The sequence below is a fragment of the Ailuropoda melanoleuca genome, chromosome 18 (genome assembly GCF_002007445.2).
Source record: "Ailuropoda melanoleuca isolate Jingjing chromosome 18, ASM200744v2, whole genome shotgun sequence".
Classification (NCBI taxonomy): domain Eukaryota; kingdom Metazoa; phylum Chordata; class Mammalia; order Carnivora; family Ursidae; genus Ailuropoda; species Ailuropoda melanoleuca.
In genome coordinates this window covers 5,818,162-5,837,182 of record NC_048235.1, presented here as the reverse complement: position 1 = coordinate 5,837,182, position 19,021 = coordinate 5,818,162, and the positions used below count along the sequence as shown (strand labels likewise).

Genomic DNA, 19,021 nt, shown 5'->3' with positions numbered 1-19,021 from the left:
ACTTCATCCATCTTTGTGTATCTCTGGCATCTAGAAGGGTGAAATTGCCCTCGTAGATCACCAGAAGTGTTGAATAAATGAATACACAGTGGATGAATGTGAGGGCCAAGATTACCACTTTAAGGAAATACTCTTAGGACTCACTGATGGGGAAGGCCAGAGGCTTGGCACAGTGCGAGAACCCATGACAGCAGCTCTACGACTTATGAAATTTTGAACATATATACATATTTTTAAAAGATTTTATTTATTTATTCGACAGAGATAGAGACACAGTGAGAGAGGGAACACAAGCAGGGGGAGTGGGAGAGGAAGAAGCAGGCTCATAGCGGAAGAGCCTGATGCGGGGCTCGATCCCATAACGCCGGGATCACGCCCTGAGCCGAAGGCAGACGCTCAACCGCTGTGCCACCCAGGCGCCCCCTGAACATATATTCATCAGGCAATGAACATTATTCATGTGCTAGGTCTTGGGGACACAGTAATGAACAAAATATACCAAGTCCTACTTTCTAAGACCTATATTATAGCAGCAATCAGTGCTCAGGAAAACAGAACAAAACAAAACAAAAAACCAAGACGACAACAGCAACAAAAAAACCAGGGTAAAGAGAACAAAGAACAGGACTAGAAGGGCTTTTTCCTATGAGGTGGTCAAGGAAGGGCCTGTCCCATAAAGTGACATGCCAGGGCAGAACAGAAGTCAGACAAAGCCACGTGCATCTCTCGGAAAGAGGCAATGCAGGCAGAGTGAAGGAGTGGTGTGTTTGAGGAGAAGCAAGGAGGCCACTGTGGCTGACGGAAGGGTCTGAGGTAGAACCTGTTATACTTGTTCCCCCAGTTTTTTCTTTTTTCACATCAGCTTCCCTGCTCAATCCTAGACTGTATCAGAGAGGAGCCTGGAGACACTTGGAGGGCATGACAAGGACTTTGAATTTTCTTCTGGGTAAAAGGGAAGCCATTGGATCTTTTCGGACCCAAAAAGGATCATTTTGGCACCTGTGGTTACAACAGACTATTGGAAGGCCTCGAGTGGAAATACACAGGCCAGTCCACGGACTTTTGCAAGAAGCCGGGTGAGGGGAGCGGGTGGCCCGCACTGGGGCAGCGGTCGTGGAGGTTAGGACACTGGAGTCAAAGGCTGGGTTATATTTGAATGGTAGAGGCAGGAGACTCACTGGAGTTTGCCTGTGGGGTGTGAGAAATGGAAATGAAGGATTGCATGGGAGTTTTGGCCTTGGAGCACCCGGATGGGTGGAGGTGCCAGGCACTGATAGGGAGGAGATCTAAGAGGAGCACAGCATGCGTTCTGTCTTCCCTGTGAGCTTGAATTGCCCATTTAATTATCCAAGTGGAGAAATTGAAGAGCCAGCTGGAAATTCAAGTCTAGAACTTAGAGGTGAGAGCTGGTCTGGAGGTATAAAGTTGGGCTAATCAACATGTGGATAATATTTCTATCAGTGGGACTAGAAGAAATCCCCCTAAGAGTGATTATAGATAGGTGCTAGGACACCACTTGGAAAGATGAAGAGCCATTGAACAAGAAGTACCGAGGCAATAATAATGATCTCCTCGCAGAGAAGCACCTGAAACAGTCAACACATATGAGTTTCCTGGAAAATTATTGTGCTTAAATTTAAGACCATGCTACTAGTGTCAGGTGACAGAGGGATTATTTAAAACAAAAGAGAAGCAAAAAGAAATAACTGGTTTTGAGAGAAAGATGATGCGTTTGATTTTTGAAATGTATCGAGAGACCAGCAAAATATCTAGGTGTAAATGTTATAATTGGCACTAAACTGTGGGAGAGGCCAGGGAAGAGCTATAGATTGGACAGCTATCCATATGGATGAGATCATTGTCCCTAAATTTTGACCATTCCCCATCTATTTATATCTCCTACAGAGCTATAGACAAGAGGAAGAAGATGAGCTAAAGCCTCGTAATCTTAAATAAGTTAAGTTGTTCCACCTCCTGTTAGAAGAGGTAATCAAATCTCATGGGGTAGGAACACGGAAATAATCGTCTAAGATGGAATTTCGATTGTGTTGTCATGTTTCTGATGTGTTTGGTACTATGCTAAGTACTTCACAGTCACCACAAGCCTGCACTGTACATAGACTTATCCTTCCCTACGTGGCTGAGAAAGCTGATGTTCAAGAGGGTAAATCACTGCCAAGTTCACACAACTAGAATCTGTGCTGGAATTTGAACTCAGATCGATCTGAAGATGTCCAGTGTGCTCTGCCCACAGTCTCAGGGACCAGTGACAGTTACTTGGGATGACTGAGTAGTCTCTTCCAAGAGCAGCACTGTTACCTGAAGAGGGTCTTAAAATCTCTTTCTCTCTTGATTTTGGATATTCATGGATATCGTAGGGGAAGCCACTGTCTTCACTTTGTTGGAAATTTTTTTTTTTTTTTTTTTTTTTTTTTTTTAGATCAACCCCAGCACTTTTTTTACTCACCTGTTGTTTTTTTCGGTTCGGGGCCAGACACTATCTTCTAGGAGATAATGAAGGGATCCTAGACTGTGAACAAGAAATCAATTAGAGTACGTCACATATCCGTGCAACGCACCACTTGTAACTGAAGTTCCCAAGCACAGCTGGTGGTTTCAGATCTGGACTAGATTTTTCTGAGGAAACTTTCAGATAAGCAACAGGAATGGAAAGAAAGGACAGTCTCAAGCTTGGAAGGGACTGGTTTTAACAGCATGTTACTTCCCTCCTTGTCAAGCATGCCCTCATGGGTCTATGTAGCTCTGTTAATGTGGTAAAACAGACAAAATACACAGTCGAGGTCAGTAAATGCCTGGTGGTTTTTAATTATTTTGCAAACCTGTGCATAGGGATGGGGCAGATGTTGAGCCTGAAGCTTATCTGCATTTAGGGATCTTCTTTAAGCAAAATAACATGAAATTACAGAGTCTTAGAAAGTGTCCGTGCGCTGTAGGGGTCTTGAACTTGAGTTTCATTGGCTTCATGGTAAATCCATCGCCATTAGGAAGAAGATTGTTGATTTAATGCTTTATAGCAAAGGGAGCTGTAAAATGCATTAACATTTGGCACTGATTCGTATGTGAAGATGCCATTGCTCCCCACCTCTTATCATTTCCTGTCTGAGAGAAGTGTCCTGACTTTCCCATTTGGGGGCCAACTGAGGCAAGTCAGTGTGACCAAACTCAGAGAGTCCTCTGAACCACTGCGAGGTTAGCTCTGGAGTGAGTCTGCATCCTACTTCTGTGCCTGGGCCTACGAAGGAGAGCCAGGAAAAGACTTTCTAAAAAATAGATTGGTTTCATCATAGCTCTGGGCAGAGCTGTAGTTGTTAATACTTTGATTTTATCACAAGGCACATAACTGTAAAGAAAAAATATGTCAGGATAAGCAATTTGTCAAAGAGGAACAATCAATAAGGAAAGGCAATTTTGAAAATAAATCAGATTTTCGCCAGCTGTGTTTGGTTTTGGAGGTGAAAGGTCATGTTACAAGGAGCTTAGAGCTCTTTAAGATGGCCGAATGGAACTAGCAAATGACAAGCGATTTTTTTTTTTTTTTTTTGATGCTGATAAAAACAAAAAGACATGAGCCGGATTTACCTCAACAGTGGCTGGCTTGAAGTGCCATGGGGAGATGGTGATTTAGGTATGGTATAGACCCTTACCAAACTGTAGATTATCTAAGAAAGTGACTGTTTTTACTCTAGCAATGCGATGTTTACAGAATGGGGCAGGCGCGCTCCCCGTAAATCATATACCAGATGTCTGGGGACTGGTGTTGTTTCTAAATATAGTCAAGTCAGCTCTCGTGTAACCACAGCGAGACCTTCACAGTAGGCATTCGATTAGTGTGGGGAACGTTAACAGGTGTTTTGTAAAACAGTTGTCACACTGAATAACTAACTTATCCTTAGGAGTTAATTAAGTTGGACATTTAAAAAACCTGAGCTACCCCGTTAAAGTCTAACGAGATTGAAAAGTTACTGAACTGCTATCTATGAAGCTATGTATAATTTTGCTTGGTTTCGAGAAAGCTTATAAATCTTTCTAATATAAAGCATATCCATATTGAAAGGTAAGAGATTTTATATTGAACACATTTGAATAGAAATTTGCAGTTAGTTGCCGAATTTTAGATTTGGAAGGGGAGAAATAGGGCAGGGTGGAGACTTAGCTGGAAACAGGAGCTAGAATATGACCTGGTATCCTTTGGTTCTCACCTGCTACCGAATTAATTCCAGAGATTCTTCTATGGCGTCACGAGGAAGCTGGTGAGGTGGGGTTGCTTGGGAGTTAGGTGAGCAGAGCTCAGACAGACAAAAAGCTTTTTGCATTGAGTCCAGGCATGTGCTATAGGTCACTCCTCAACAGAGGGCCCTATCTTTATTCCCTAGAGCTTACTCGGGAAAGTAAAAAGGTAGTAGCAGATGTTGATTGTTGGCTTAAATGCATTTATAAATCATTCCGTCGCTTTATTTAGTTTAATTAAACTGATAGCCCTGAAAATTCTTTTAGTCAATAGATGCTGCTCTGTATGGCTGGAGAAAAACGATTGTTCCCTAAGATTCATATAAAAATCTCCCCTATTTACCAGTTAGCTTAGTAAAGAATACTGGGCGATGATTTTCTGTGCATTTATAGAGCAGGCACTTCACCAGCTTATTTCCAATCCCTCCTCAATGCTGTCTAATTGTTGGTGATGCTTGCCCCATTTTTCGGGGAAGCTGCATCTGGGAAAACTTAGGTGACTTCATGGAAGCCACTGTCCTACACTGGGATGCAGATCCTGGCCTTTCCTGTCCTGAGCTGCTGGGCTCCAGCCCCTTAAACTCTTCCCTTCAGTCTCTTGCTCCTCCCCCTCTCCCTCCCCCTGTTCTTGAAGAAATAACGACAGACAGCAGGGGTCCCAGGCACGTGTGCAGAGCTGAGTTCATCCCAGGAAACAACCGGGCAGTGCACTCTCCTACCCGTTGTTCCTGCCTGATGGGCCAAGGGATTCCTCATCTAACATGGCCGATTTCCAGTGGTTTTGTCAGTGACACCCCCGCGTGCTTTCCTGCAGATTACTGTGACATTTAACTCCTTTGTCTTGCTGTTGAAGGTCATGTTAATAGAAATAATAACAAATACACATAGGCTTCAGCCTTTTTTCTTCCCACCATAATAGACCTATGTCTTGGTGATGAAGAAAATGACAGTGGGGCAGGAAGCTGCGGGACAGTCTGAGGGGAAACGTGGCAGTTGGGGTATGGGACACTACATTGAAATACTTAAGTTTATTTTGTTCCTTCTGTGGTCTGTTTTCTAAATGACCCTTTTCCCTTTTTTCTCCTTTCTTTTGTGAAGCAAGCAATGCTGAAATTGTTCAGAAGTCTAATATAATAATTTTGATGGGCAAACATATTTGTATGCAAAAGAGGGATATCAAGTTTCCATAGGCTGCAAATACTGTTAACTTTGCTGCCCCTTAAAGGTCTTCATAAATATACCAGATAGAAATAAGCCCAAAATGAATCCAAAAGGCCATTTCTCTAAACTTCTCCCAATCCCAACATCTGGTCAATTGCCCTTCAGCTAGTGACAATGAAAGAACAGGCAGCAATCATGATTCGGCATCATGTAATTCAACATCTAACTTTCAGAGATAGATTAAGGTAATGAAATTTATGAAGCCATTATTCAGGAGGGAAAACATGATCATTATTAATACTACAAATGATTATTTAAATCATGTATTTAAGCATTGATTACCTCATTAATTTACTACTGCTCTGCTGAGTAAGCTGAACTTAGTGGTTTCGCAAATGTGATCTCTTTGGAAAGTTAATATTATAATTTTCTTATTTAAATATTCACAATAAAATGGATATTATGTTCGAAGTCCTCCAGAGTTTCACTCTGCAATCAAGTTGTTTACTTTAATGATAAACAGACGTGTATGATTTCTAAAGCATCAAATTTCATCTTAGAAGCTGAAACTTGAATCACAGTTGTTCCCCCAAATAATATTACTTATGATGGTGACTTTTGCACTTTATTCAGTAAGAAATCATGTTCCACTTTCTTAAGAATTATTGCTTTGTCGCCAGATTTGATCCTATCAACAGATGTTTACTGGTGTGCATTATTTCAATTCTCCTTTTACTCATACTGGAAAGAAAGAATACCACAGAGCTAATAACAGCAGCTCTTCTTTCATTCCCCAGCTTAAAGAATTGTATGTCTGGCTTGCTAATCTTGGTGGATGGAAAGGAAAACAGAGCAGTGTCCTAAGTAGGAGGACCAACTCTCGTTAGATTATGTGACTCTCCTTGAATGATTTTGCTCCTTTTGGCTCTCATTCCTCAGCTTTAGAAGAGAACCAGTAATTGTATACACGGCAATGCGGGTGAGAAGGAAATGAGAGAATGCGCAGCGTGCCTGCGCGGCTGTCGTACACGTATCATCACTGTTTGGCCCCAGCTACCAGTACAAGAAGGACCCTCTGGTCCCTGCCCTTAGGATTTGTATCTTCTGTAACATCTCATAAGATCACTGGATATAAAAAAAAGATGGATGATTGGCAGTTGACTTCTCCCCCCTCCACCAGGTTCACTTGGGCATTTCATTAATCCTGCGATATCCGTGTAACCCACATTTTATTCAGTGGAGTCGCTTGGACCTCCCTTACGGTGTTTTCGCAAAGTTCTTCTGTAAGATCACAGTGTAGAACTAAGTCTATGTGTAGCCTTTATCAAAGGTATGAAAACACAGGAGCAATGAAGTGGTTTCTAAAGCACGACTCTTTACTATGTTTCTCCTATTTTTCCTGACCTATTTAAGAAGCTTTAGACACATTTTTCATAAAATTTATGCTTCTAACAGCTGAGTGACTTTATTGAAATTGCACTCGGACTGATTAGCACCGTTTTAAAAAATTATGCTTATTTCTTGCCTCTCATGGATAGGAGGAAGAAGCAGTAGATAAGAAGAGACTGGGTGGCGCAGTCGTTAAGCGTCTGCTTTCGGCTCAGGGCGTGATCTCGGCGTTCTGGGATCAAGCCCCACATCAGGCTTCTCCACTGGGAGCCTGCTTCTTCCTCTCCCACTCCCCCTGCTGTCTCTCTCTGTCTAATAAATAAATAAATCTTTAAAAAAAAAAAAAAAGAAGAGAGATACTAGCAAACATAATCCCATTTCATCAGGAAGATTTTCTCCCTGGTCACCCTCGCTTCAGTTTATCAGCCATTGATACCCTTTAAATTAATGTTTTTCTGATTTGCATAGTCTGCATGCTTAATCCCATTAAAATCTCCAACATGATCTCTCATGTCCGTTAAATAGAATCAACAGTGCTGATCCTGTTTAAATCACAAGAAAATCGCTGTGCACCAACCCAGTGTCGTATGAAATCTCCCAGGCAGACCACAGGGGGAGAGATGGGGGTGCCTGGATGCCAAGAGGCACTGGGGCAGAGAAGGACAGGGGCATTTCCACATGGGAGGGCATTGATTTTTCTAATGGGACGGGTGCAAAGGCATGTAAGGAGGGGGAATTGGGGGAACATGGCAGGTCAATGCCTTTCTCATCAGGGCATGGGGCTAGTCATCCACTAGCCACTGGTATATGGAGAATCAGTGAGCCCTGAGTGAGCCCTTGGTACTTTTCAAGGCCATTTCCAACACTGACGACAGTCTGCTCGTCCCAACCTGTGACACCCCTGTCTAGGGCCCACCTGCTTGTTCCACAGCTCAGGACTTAGGCTACTCAATGTCCTTGGCAACCTGCTGCAGCCCCCTTGTACCCTAGGGCAAACTGTAAGGCCAGGGAGGTCTGGGGGTGCAGAGAGAAGAGGGGACAAGCAGGGCGGGGCATGGAATGTAGAGAGCCGGTGTTTCAGCTGCTATCCTTGCTAGAAATGCCCTGAGAAAGTATTTTTTGGACACATGTATTTTTGTGGCATATCAAGCGACCTTAATCCTTCCCTTCTTTGGAGAATAGTTCAGAAGGTCCAGGAGTTCTGGGACAGGTCAGTTCCAGAACATGCATTACAGTACTCTGTGTTTGGAAACTGCCAATCTGGTTCCTTTAGACAAGAACCAGATTTTCTGGTCTGTGGTACAGGTATCTTGATCACCTTGTTGAACACGACCTCTGAAGAATGTATATTTTACAGGACCTGATTGTATCTGTTAGGGTTAAAACAGATGACTCACAGATCTTGTTTTCTTTCTTTGCTGCCAGGTTCTTGGGCAGATCGGTCACCACTGCACGAAGCAGCAAGTCAAGGTCGTCTTCTCGCCCTGAGAACATTGTTATCACAGGTAAAGTATTACTTATGGCTTGAAATACGCTTTCCTGCGAGCATAGCACATTGATTTTCAAAAGTAATCAACTTAAAAATAAGAGAGCTGCCTGGTCGATGTCATCAGTCTTTTTTGTTTTAATCCCTGTAGCAGTCAGGTCCCTCGTTTCCATTTGTCTTTGAAATTTCTTTATAAATATTTCGGTATAGTCTTATGTCTTAATAGTTCAAGTTTCTCATACAGTGTACTTGTTCACTGGTAGACCTAGTTCAGCAAGAAGTAATTGGATGTACGTGTTATCCATTAAGCACTTCAAATATGCTTAACTCTATACAGTGTGGACGGCTAGTTGCAAAGGAAGTTTTAGTCATTAAATATCCAAAAAGGGATCATCAGAGCAGATGCCTACACAATCTTTTTTACATTAATCGGTAACACGTGGTGGGGAATTGCCCACAGACGGGACAGAACAATGCTTCTCCACCTGCCTGCTCCTCAGACACATCAGAGGAAAAATGAAAAGCAGAGATGCCTTACTGACATGGAAAAGATTCTGGGTTGGCCTGTGCATTTTTAAAATTTTCCAACATGATTGAAATGTACACCCAGATCTGTAAGTCATTGTCCTAGTCCTTCCCAGTGTCAGGGAGAAAGGGATGTTGTCAGATGGCTGAGAGGGAAGGAAAGGTGGTGTTGCCCTGGGACTCAGGGCATCCAGGACTCCAGGCTGGTACTTAAAGTGAATCACAACCTAGCTGACCTGCATTTTCTTTTTCTTTTTTTTAAGATTTTATTTATCTATTTGACAGAGAGAGAAAGAGAGAGCAAGCACAGCAGGGGGAGTGGCAGGCAGAGGGTAAAGGAGAAGCAGGCTCCCCTGTGAACAGGGAGCCCAACATGGGGCTTGATCCCAGGACCCTGAGATCACGACCCAAGCCGAAGGCATTCACTTAGCCAACTGAGCCACCCAGGTGCCCCTGAGCTTTATATTCTTATCTAGAAAAGGAACATGTAGGCCCAGATGTTCCTTTAGGGTTCTCCAGTTCCATGATAACCATGTGATCATTTTGTTTGCTCATCACTTGATGGGGGAAAAAAACACCCACAAAAAAGTCAATAATTTCTGGGGTGCCTGGGTGGCTTGGTTGTTAAGCGTCTGCCTTCAGCTCAGGGCGTGATCCCAGAGTCCTGGGATCGAGCCCCACATCAGGCTCCTCCGCTGGGAGCCTGCTTCTTCCTCTCCCACTCCCCCTGCTTGTGTTCCCTCTCTCGCTGTCTCTCTCTCTGTCAAATAAATAAATTAAAATCTTAAAAAAAAAAGTCTAATTTCTAAAGGTAACCCCGCTCTCCCCTCCCCCTACCAAAATGGTCCTGCAGTTCTCTGAGAAGAGGGCAGTCTTAGGATATTTTTCGACATGTATCCTCATATCCACTGACATGCCAGGCAGGAAGAGTCAGGGGCTGTCCCCAAAGCCAGACATGAAAGGGAATCCAGACCTTCGCAGATGCTCTGCCACCTGGTCACCCGAACGTGTGGCATTTAGGAATTAGCTCCCCACGTCTGACTGCTGGCTAGACACTTCAAAACCTTTGAAAAGATAACTGAAGGGATCTAAAAAGTTGCCACTTGCTAGTGACGAAGATTTGGGGTGGTGATTTTCTTGCCTTCATCTTAAGATTCCTCCTGTCCGTGCTGGTATGACAGACCATGGTAATGCATAATGTTATGGGGATTTGGCCACGAAAACCTTCCTGTTACAGTGCTGAGTATGCTTGTCAATAGACAGTGAGTTACCAAAAATAGCAAGAAAGCAAAGAGTCTCATGTCCTAATAAGATTTCATTATTTTTTCTGATTTCATATTCATAAAATATTATATTTTTCTGATATCATTAGTTTAGCTGGAATAAGGATGTTTAAAGCATTTATTTGGTTTTGATTGGATAATAAAATAAAGTGGAACACTTTCCATCTTCTCGACACTGTAACAGTAATTGGTATACATGCATCATGTCATTTAATCCTCATGATGACCCTCATATTTAAAGGTTATTGTACTCATCCACATTAAAATACTTACTGCATTATGGAACAGGGCCTCAAACCCAAGTGTAACTTGGTTTTCAGAGCTCTCAACCACTAGTATAGACCTTTGTCACTCCTATCTAGGGACAAAAATTCACGAAGCAGCTTACTACAATTAGAGTATTTTCCCCCAGTCTGGACTAATCTATAATGTTACAACCCCAGTCAAAACAAGTGATCCAGCCTATAAACAGTCTTTAGTTCTACAAAACAAAACAAAACAAAACAAAACAAAACAAAACAACAATAACAATCAAAATAATTCATAAAGACTAAAGAAAGTTAAGGAAGCAGAATTTAAAGAAAATATTCACAATTTCTTAAACAAAATACTTAAGGCACACTGGGGTTTAGATATGGTTGTGTTACGATAATGAGGAGTTTTGACAACTGATTGACTCTATGGCATTGGAATTGGCCTCTCCTGTTGAACTTAAAACCTGATTTCCTGAGGGTCTTTGATCTTATATATCCGTCTCTGATGACATTTGTAAAGATGATTTCATATAACTTTGTGCTCACCTTTCAAAATGACTCATGTCGTATTTAGGGTTATAATGTGAATGCAGTAACCATAGACCAGGTCACCCCCTTGCACGAAGCCTGCCTCGGAGACCATGTGGCGTGTGCCAGAACTCTGCTGGAAGCTGGAGCTAATGTAGGTACCCGTTAAAACCATTAATAACTTCACATCTCCTGACCAAGAGACTCGAGCAGAGTTCTCATTTTGCTGGTCTTTCCTTCTTAGCAGTTTTCAAAAATAGCAGAATCAAAGTCACATTGCTTCAATCTTCTCAGTGCGCTCTAGGAAGGATTTCCAGTCATTGCAAAAATGGGTAGCCTGCTGCATGATAACAGAGAATGCTGTCTAAGTTATCTCCTGCTTTCATGATTCTAAACAGCGATAGGTGGACCTCTTTATGCCTATAATGTTTGCCCATCTTTTGGATGATTTTCTTTAGCTGACTTCTGAGAAAGAGAATTTCCAAGTTCGCTAATTCACATTGCCACCAGCAACATGACCCACCTCATCACAGCTTTTGTCAACATTACATCTGTGGACTTGTTTTCCTAAGTGAAAGGCACCTACCCATTGAATTCATTTTTGTGTATTTGATTCTGGAGTATGCATTTATTTTCATGACATTTACTAGTTGCATGCCTACTTTTGCAAATTACCTACCACATCATATTTCTGTTTCTCTCTTGGCTCTTAAAAGCCGTGCTTGTTGATGTGTACGAACTCAATATACTTGGTTGTATTTACTGCACACGTTTTCCCAGTGATTCCTGTTGGATCGTGTAACTGTTTTAAACGCCTCGCATTTAATCACGTAAGAGTCTGAATCTAGTCTTAAACTTTGGTTTGGTTTAGGTAAACGCAATCACCATAGATGGCGTGACTCCGTTATTCAACGCATGCTCGCAAGGCAGTGCCAGCTGCACGGAACTTCTTTTGGAATATGGCGCCAAACCCCAGCTGGAGTCGTGTCTTCCTTCTCCCACCCACGAGGCCGCCAGTAAAGGTAACTTAGTTATCAGATTCAGTGACAAGGGGAGGAAGTTCCTTTAGCACCATGCAGTGCTCCAGTTTTTTTTCCAATGAGTCACTGCAGGGACCAGCATGAGGTGAGGTGCAAGGGGATGGGCATTGAAGAACAGTAAACTCATCTCTACCTTATGTTGGCAGGTCACCATGAATGCCTCGAAATACTGATATCCTGGGGCATAGACGTTGACCAAGACATTCCTCATTTGGGAACGCCTCTGTATGTGGCTTGTATGTCACAGCAATTCCACTGCATCCGGAAGCTTCTTTATGCTGGTAATTTTCTTTAAAACACCTCCCAGTCTGTCCCTATACACAAGCAATTATTCAGGTCCGTATTTAATTCTCTAAATAATCTGTATAAAGATATCTCACTGCTAAAAGTGTTCTTGGGGCACCTGGGTGACTCAGTTAGTTAAGCGTCCGACTCTTGATCTCTTGACATCAGCTGAGGTTTTGATCTCAGGGTCGTGAGTTCAAGCCCTGCATCGAGCTCCATGCTGGGTGTGGAGGCTACTTAAAAAAAGAAAAAAAAATGTTTTTATTCTAAGCATTGTTGCATGTAAGTACATAGCCAATAATAAAACAACTGTGTTCCTGATAACCTACTTCACCCCACAAGTCCACAAGCCCTGCTTATAAAAGCCATAAAATTTAAAACCTCAAGGTTGAATATAATGTTGCAAAATATGTATCTATCCATGAATAAATCCATCAAGAGAAATTTTAGGGATAGTAATCACCTAGATACCTTATTTTCTACCAATCATAAGAACTCGTGCTTTCCCAGACTTTGTCCTGTCCCCTTTCCCTAAAAAGACTGAACAGCCTTCTCCTCTTACTTGAAACAAACCAGTTCCTCCAGGTTCAGCTTTAGCCTCCTGAGAAACTTGTCCAAATCTTTCGAGACCATAGCGGTGTCTCCCGCTATGGGAATGGGAGCTCTGCTAAGGATGTGGAGTAGGTCCTTTCTCCCATCATCTCCTTTCCCTACCACAGTGCCTCTCACGTGGTAGCGGCCTAAAACATATGTAAAATGAGTAAATGGATATCTACTCTATTACTGTTGTTTTTTTTTTTAAGATTTTATTTATCTATTTGACAGAGATAGGGACAGCCAGCGAGAGAGGGAACACAGCAGGGGAGTGGGAGAGGAAGAAGCAGGCTCCCAGCGGAGGAGCCTGACGTGGGGCTCGATCCCATAACGCCGGGATCACGCCCTGAGCCAGAGGCAGACGCTTAACCGCTGTGCCACCCAGGCGCCCCTACTCTATTACTGTTAACGCAATCATTTGGCCTCTGATATACACTGACAGAGTTTTAGTAACCCCTTCCTGTGTTGTTCACATTATCTTAGCTAAATTATAAGCTTCTTGTAGGCAGTTTCTGTTCTGCTAGTTCACTCCCATTACATCTAGTAAGAGTCTTAAATGTGGCCTCTGCTAGTCACCATTGGCACATTGTTATTTTCTGGCTGTGATCTCCCATGAATTTGTATAACTAGAAGACTTTATTCTTTATCACTTTTTTTTTTTACTTTGCTATGAATATTATCCTTTCCATGAAATATTTTATATTGGGTAAAAAGCATACTGAGAAAGTGTTGTTAGTAATTGTGGATCGATTGTTATTATCAGGCTCTGTTCTCCCATAAAATTGACATAACCAACAGAGTTTATGTTTTCTCTATGGAGATTTTGTTATGGACTATCATTCTTTCACTAAACATTTTATGTTTGTTAAAAAATATGAAAATGATTACATTTATTGAGATTTGAAAGTAACAGGAAGGCCTAAAGGGACTCTTAAAATGTACTGCTTCTTGTAAACATCATTTGTTTTATTAATAGTATCAGAAAACAGAGTTGAAAAGGACTTACACATTTTTACTGATAGATATTTCTCTGTGTCCTAACCACTTACATACTGGAAAATGAGGTTTTCATTCTTTCCAGTATTACACAGTATTTATTTGTCGCATATGCACTGAATGATCACCACGTGCTTGTGCTCACACTAAGAAAAAATAACTATGGAATAATAAATAATTTAACAGGTAAGGTTTTTTTTAAATGTAAGATTTTTTAAAAAATTACTTTGCGTGTAGAAATATAATGTGCCTTTCTACTTAAAGAGGCTCAATGCCTTTATATATTTACTGACTTACACTATATGAGTGAGAAGTGACAGGAAAATCTATATTCACTTTACCTAAATAGCTCACACATCTAGATTCATGAGTTTTCCAGGAAACAAAAGAGCTCTATTGCCTCAAAATAAATGAAAAGAAGAGCATTAAACTCTTAAACAATCCTAAGAAATACCAGTTATGATGAAAACAGATATGAATGAACCTAATTGTTTTAATATCTGTGTATAATACTAGTTAATAGGATTACTTTGGGGACTTTAAAAAAATTTAAAAATATTGTGTAGTATGGGATCTTTCAAGCATAGAGAAAAAATATTAGAGAGCATAAGCATGTGTACTCTCTACCCAGATGTACCAAGTTTTAAGATTTAAATATCTCTATTTGTATATATGAAGTATATGTACATATATATATGGAGAGAGAGAGAAATAACTCATCACAGACAGCGGTGTGGTCCTCTTGGAGGTAACTGACTGAGGTAACTGACTGGTCTAACGGTTCTTGTTTGTATTTATCATCATTCCTTATTTACATGTAGGTGCTGATGTCCAGAAAGGCAAATATTGGGACACTCCATTACACGCGGCTGCCCAGCAGTCCAGCACGGAAATTGTAAACTTACTGCTAGAATTTGGAGCAGATATCAATGCCAGAAACACAGAGCTTCTGCGACCTGTGGATGTAGCCACTTCTAGCAGTTTGGTGGAAAGGTTATTGCTTCAACACGAAGGTAAGAGTACGTGCGCATTTAAAAACACAAAAATACATTTCCCTGGAGTAGACAAAACTGAAAATCTTTTTGTTGGCATATAAACTGATAACGGCATAACATTTAAAATACCTTGTGTGGAAGCAGATAATTTTTTAACTTAGGTTCTATCTATAAAGAAGATAACCACCATGATCTTAATTTTCTTTTTTTCATCTTACCTAAGCTTTATATTCATTTGGTTCAGTTAAATAGGTTCGGCTTGTTTTGAGCATACACAAGATGTATTTCTGTTTAATGTCTGCTCATAAATATTTGGAAACATGCCCCATTTTCTAAAGGCATGCAGCTTCTCTGATGTGTTGTAGAAATGGAATCAGGAAATATTTTCACACCTAAGATTTTGTTATTTCTAAAACAGAATCTCTCTCTCTCTTTTAAAGTTTTTCTTATTTAACTAATCTCTACATCCAATGTGGATCTCGAACTCACAACCCCGAGATCAAGAGTCACATGCTCTTCCAACTAAGCCAGCCAGCCTCCGCTTAAAGCAGAATTTCTTTTTTTTTTTTAAGATTATTTATTTATTTATTCGACAGAGATAGAGACAGCCAGCGAGAGGGAACACAAGCAGGGGGAGTGGGAGAGGAAGAAGCAGGCTCATAGCGGAGGAGCCTGATGTGGGGGCTCGATCCCATAACGCCGGGATCACGCCCTGAGCCGAAGGCAGACGCTTAACCACTGTGCCACCCAGGCGCCCCTAAAGCAGAATTTCTTAAGCCTGGTTCAGACACTACAATAAAAATTCATTTTGGCTTAACTAGTAAACCTAATTTGATAAAAAAAGATAAAAAGGTAACTTAAAAATTTCCCCCTTTAGTGCCTGACCCTTCTTGAGGTTTTTGATTTCTACCTTCCTTGAAAAGCAGAATATATTATTATTTTATTTATTATTTTTGTTTTATTATTTCTAAGGCTATAAATACAACAACAGTTTCATTAGCCTGATGTTAATGTTTTAAAGACCCTGGGTGGCTCAGTTGGTTAAGCGTCTGACTTTTGTTCTCTTCTGAGGTTGAGATCTCCAGCTGTGATCTCGGGGTCAGGAGATCCAGGGGCGCAGAGGGCTCCACACTCCACGGGGAGTCTGCTTGAGATTCTCACTCTGCCCCTCCCTCCCCCCCACCCTCCCTTTCTCTCTCTCTCTCTCCAATAAATAAATAAATCTTTTTTTAAAAAAAGAACCCATATGGAATATACCACAATTATAATAAAAGCTCAGAAATAACAGCAATATAAATGCTTTTGCAAATGGCCCTGAGATAGTGGTCATACTACCCTCGTTTGCTTGAAAGCGCGTAGTTTTTTTTATGGTTTCTTTCATGCATCTTTAAACGGATAAAAATCCATTTTGGTTTTAATTAACAAAGACTTTCCCGTCTTTTGTAGCTACTCCGACCACTCTTTGCCAACTCTGCCGGCTCTGTATCAGAAACTACATTGGAAGACCAAGACTGCACCTTATCCCACAGCTCCAGCTGCCAACATTGCTGCAGAATTTCTTACAGTACCGATAAAGCCGTCAAATAATTCTGAATACTTTCAAACTCATTTCTATTTCATCTGCTTAGTGTACATTTTTAATTAAATTACGCTAATGATAGAGTGTAAGTGAATAGGGGGCCCCATTCAGGAAGAGGTGAATTTAAATTTTAAGTGTACTAGTGAGTACTACTGTTTTATGCATTTTTACTGTTTTTTGGACTATAGCATATTTAACATCCCTATATGCTATTAGCCATTCCCATGTACCCTTTTGGATTTGGGGGTGGGTGGAAAGAGGGAAATCTCCTTTCATGTCTTTTTAAAATGAAAAAGAAAAATGTGAACTCTTACTAAAACTTCGTATTCTAAAATGCCTTCATTCTTCGAATAATGCATTAACTTTCAAGTGTTAGCCACTGGAATTGATTATCTCTGTATTTTTCATATTAATGCAGAATATGCGTATGATTTAGAAAATAGCAAGTAATATCCTTTTTGAAATAAAGATGGCTGTCATTCAGGAAACCCACTATGTTGAATGTGGACCTGTCGTTATAATGATCAATTCATGAATTCATCCCTCTAAATTCATGAATTCATGAATTCATCCCTCTAAAGATCTCACTAGTCACTTCGCCGCCTTCAGTGTCCCCATTCCAGAAACTGGTGGGACTTCGGTGATGGCTCCTTCTGTCTCGTCCTGAGATGGTTGGAATATTACACCCCTACTAAGGCTATTTTAAGACCTCCTCCTTCTCCACGATAGGCTCTGAGGGTCTCTCTTCAGTGCTTTTGTATATACACTCTAGCCTTCTTCGGCCTGAGAAACTGTCACTAGCTGGTGGGGTCTAGACCGAAGAAATTGAACTTCAAACCCAATTGATAAAGAGACGTCCGGTCACACTCCAAGATCGGGGCAGTCCAAGGCTGTGGAAACCAGAAGATCAAAATCTCCTTAAATTGTGGGGTTTTCAAAGAAAAGAAAGAGGGGATGCTACTTAGCAAACTTAGAGACCTTAAAAAATTTACCCCATACGTAGACATTACTAGTGCCGTTTCCAGTCCTTCTTACACAAAGCAGGGGTTCGGCGTAGCCTGTATTAGCAAGGCGGTGTTGAGGTACGTAGTAGTGTCCTCTGCAAAGATGTTTACTGTGTTCTGCTTTGACTGTACTTCAGTGCAGTAGAAAACATAATAAAACAAATTTCTGCCTCCTTTGTAATTTAGACTAGATGTGAGTCTATTGTGGACTAAGAAATAAGATAATCCGGACACTCACAACTGTGTGAAGTAGAAAATATTTTGATGAGTTTTATAAATTTATCAAATTTTGATAAAATATTTTGACTACTACTTAAATAACCCAGGGGCTTGTTTTCCTTTGTTCTTAGTTCTTGACTGACTTTTGGAGACCCATGGGAAATAAACTATTCTTGAATGTAACCCCAAAGTCACAAAGATTGCATTTTTTAAAAATCATGTTTAGATTTTCAAAAATAGAAGTAAGGCTGTAGCATGTTTCCTTAAAAATGTCTTCTATGTGGCTAGAGAGTTTTATATGAGTCTATTTTACTGAATATCCCAGCCTAACAAATTTGTAATGTCCTCATAAATAATGTGCATTTAATTTATTACAGAGTAACCTCATTACATATAATTAGGTATTCAAACTGTTTTTCTAGTAAAACAGGTTTCTAGTAGTATTTTCCTGAGCTAGAGGTAATCTTAGAGTGTAAGGTAATATAATTCATCCCTTATCGTTGGTTTTGTACCAATAAGAGAAGTAAATACCAAATATTAAAATTAAAATGGACATTTTAAAATTTTAGTATGCTGGTATCTTTTATCTTTGCTTGAGTATGGTTGTCTTATCAAAGAAGTGTTCTAATTTAAATATATCATCTGTTTGTTAATGTATTAAAGTGTGACTATTATCCCTGGAATAAACACCTTTTCTTTTTTCTCTCCTAATTAGTACTTGATTTTTTAATTGAAGGTAATGGAGAATAAGATTTAATTGCTTTAATTTTTTCTCGCCCAGTTTTCAAATTACTCTATTACGGGCATTAAGAGTAGAGTCGTACACATTGAAATAGATACCTCAAAGGTCTCCTAATCCAAATATTATTATGTGTGTGTACACACACACACATACACACGCACAAAGATGCATGGACAAAATTTCACAAAGGCAAAGACCACACCAAACCAAACTATTTGACTTGAGATTAAAGAAATGTAGTGAAATAATCATTGTAGCAAGGCACTGCTGAAACATTTATTTTGTAGGAGAAAGTATTTCATTTCAATTATTGTTTTAGCCAGAGTATAGTTGATGTTTCCAAAGAAGTAAATAGAAACACTGTGAATGGATAGCCCCTTGGGAATAGAAGGTCCACATGTACTCACCATGTTCCTCACTCGGTGACTATGGTTATCTATTTACAAAGTAACCTTATAAATTATTCTCTCTCCCTTGGATTCTTCTCACTTTTTTGCTCTAATTTTTCTACTTTCTTATTCTTTTTTTAAAAGCTTTTATTTATTTACTTGTCAGAGAGAGAGAGAGAGCACACACAAGCAGGGGGGAGGGGTAGGCAGAAGGAGAAGCTGACTCCCCCTGGGCAAGGAGCTCAACATGGCACTCCATCCCGGGACCCTGAGATCATGACCTCAGCAGAAGGCAGATGCTTAA

The 19,021-nt window shown here is 40.6% G+C and overlaps 1 protein-coding gene across 4 annotated transcripts in view; it reads left to right on the top strand.

Annotated features, from left to right (window-relative positions):
• The window catches only part of ASB5 (ankyrin repeat and SOCS box containing 5), a 50,542-nt gene extending 32,251 nt beyond the window's left edge, over positions 1–18,291 (top strand). For 3 of the 4 annotated variants that reach the window (XM_002928157.4, XM_019808948.2, XM_019808947.2), the window contains exons 2-7: positions 8,224–8,303; positions 10,921–11,028; positions 11,746–11,896; positions 12,061–12,195; positions 14,611–14,802; positions 16,231–18,291. In XM_002928157.4, the coding sequence (XP_002928203.1) occupies positions 8,224–8,303; positions 10,921–11,028; positions 11,746–11,896; positions 12,061–12,195; positions 14,611–14,802; positions 16,231–16,358 (794 nt within the window). In that variant the 3' untranslated portion in view covers positions 16,359–18,291. Of the gene's footprint in view, positions 1–3,570; positions 3,647–8,223; positions 8,304–10,920; positions 11,029–11,745; positions 11,897–12,060; positions 12,196–14,610; positions 14,803–16,230 lie in introns of those variants that run through there. The other variant, XM_034647659.1, reaches the window with a different exon arrangement.
• The last annotated feature ends 730 nt before the right edge of the window (positions 18,292–19,021 follow it).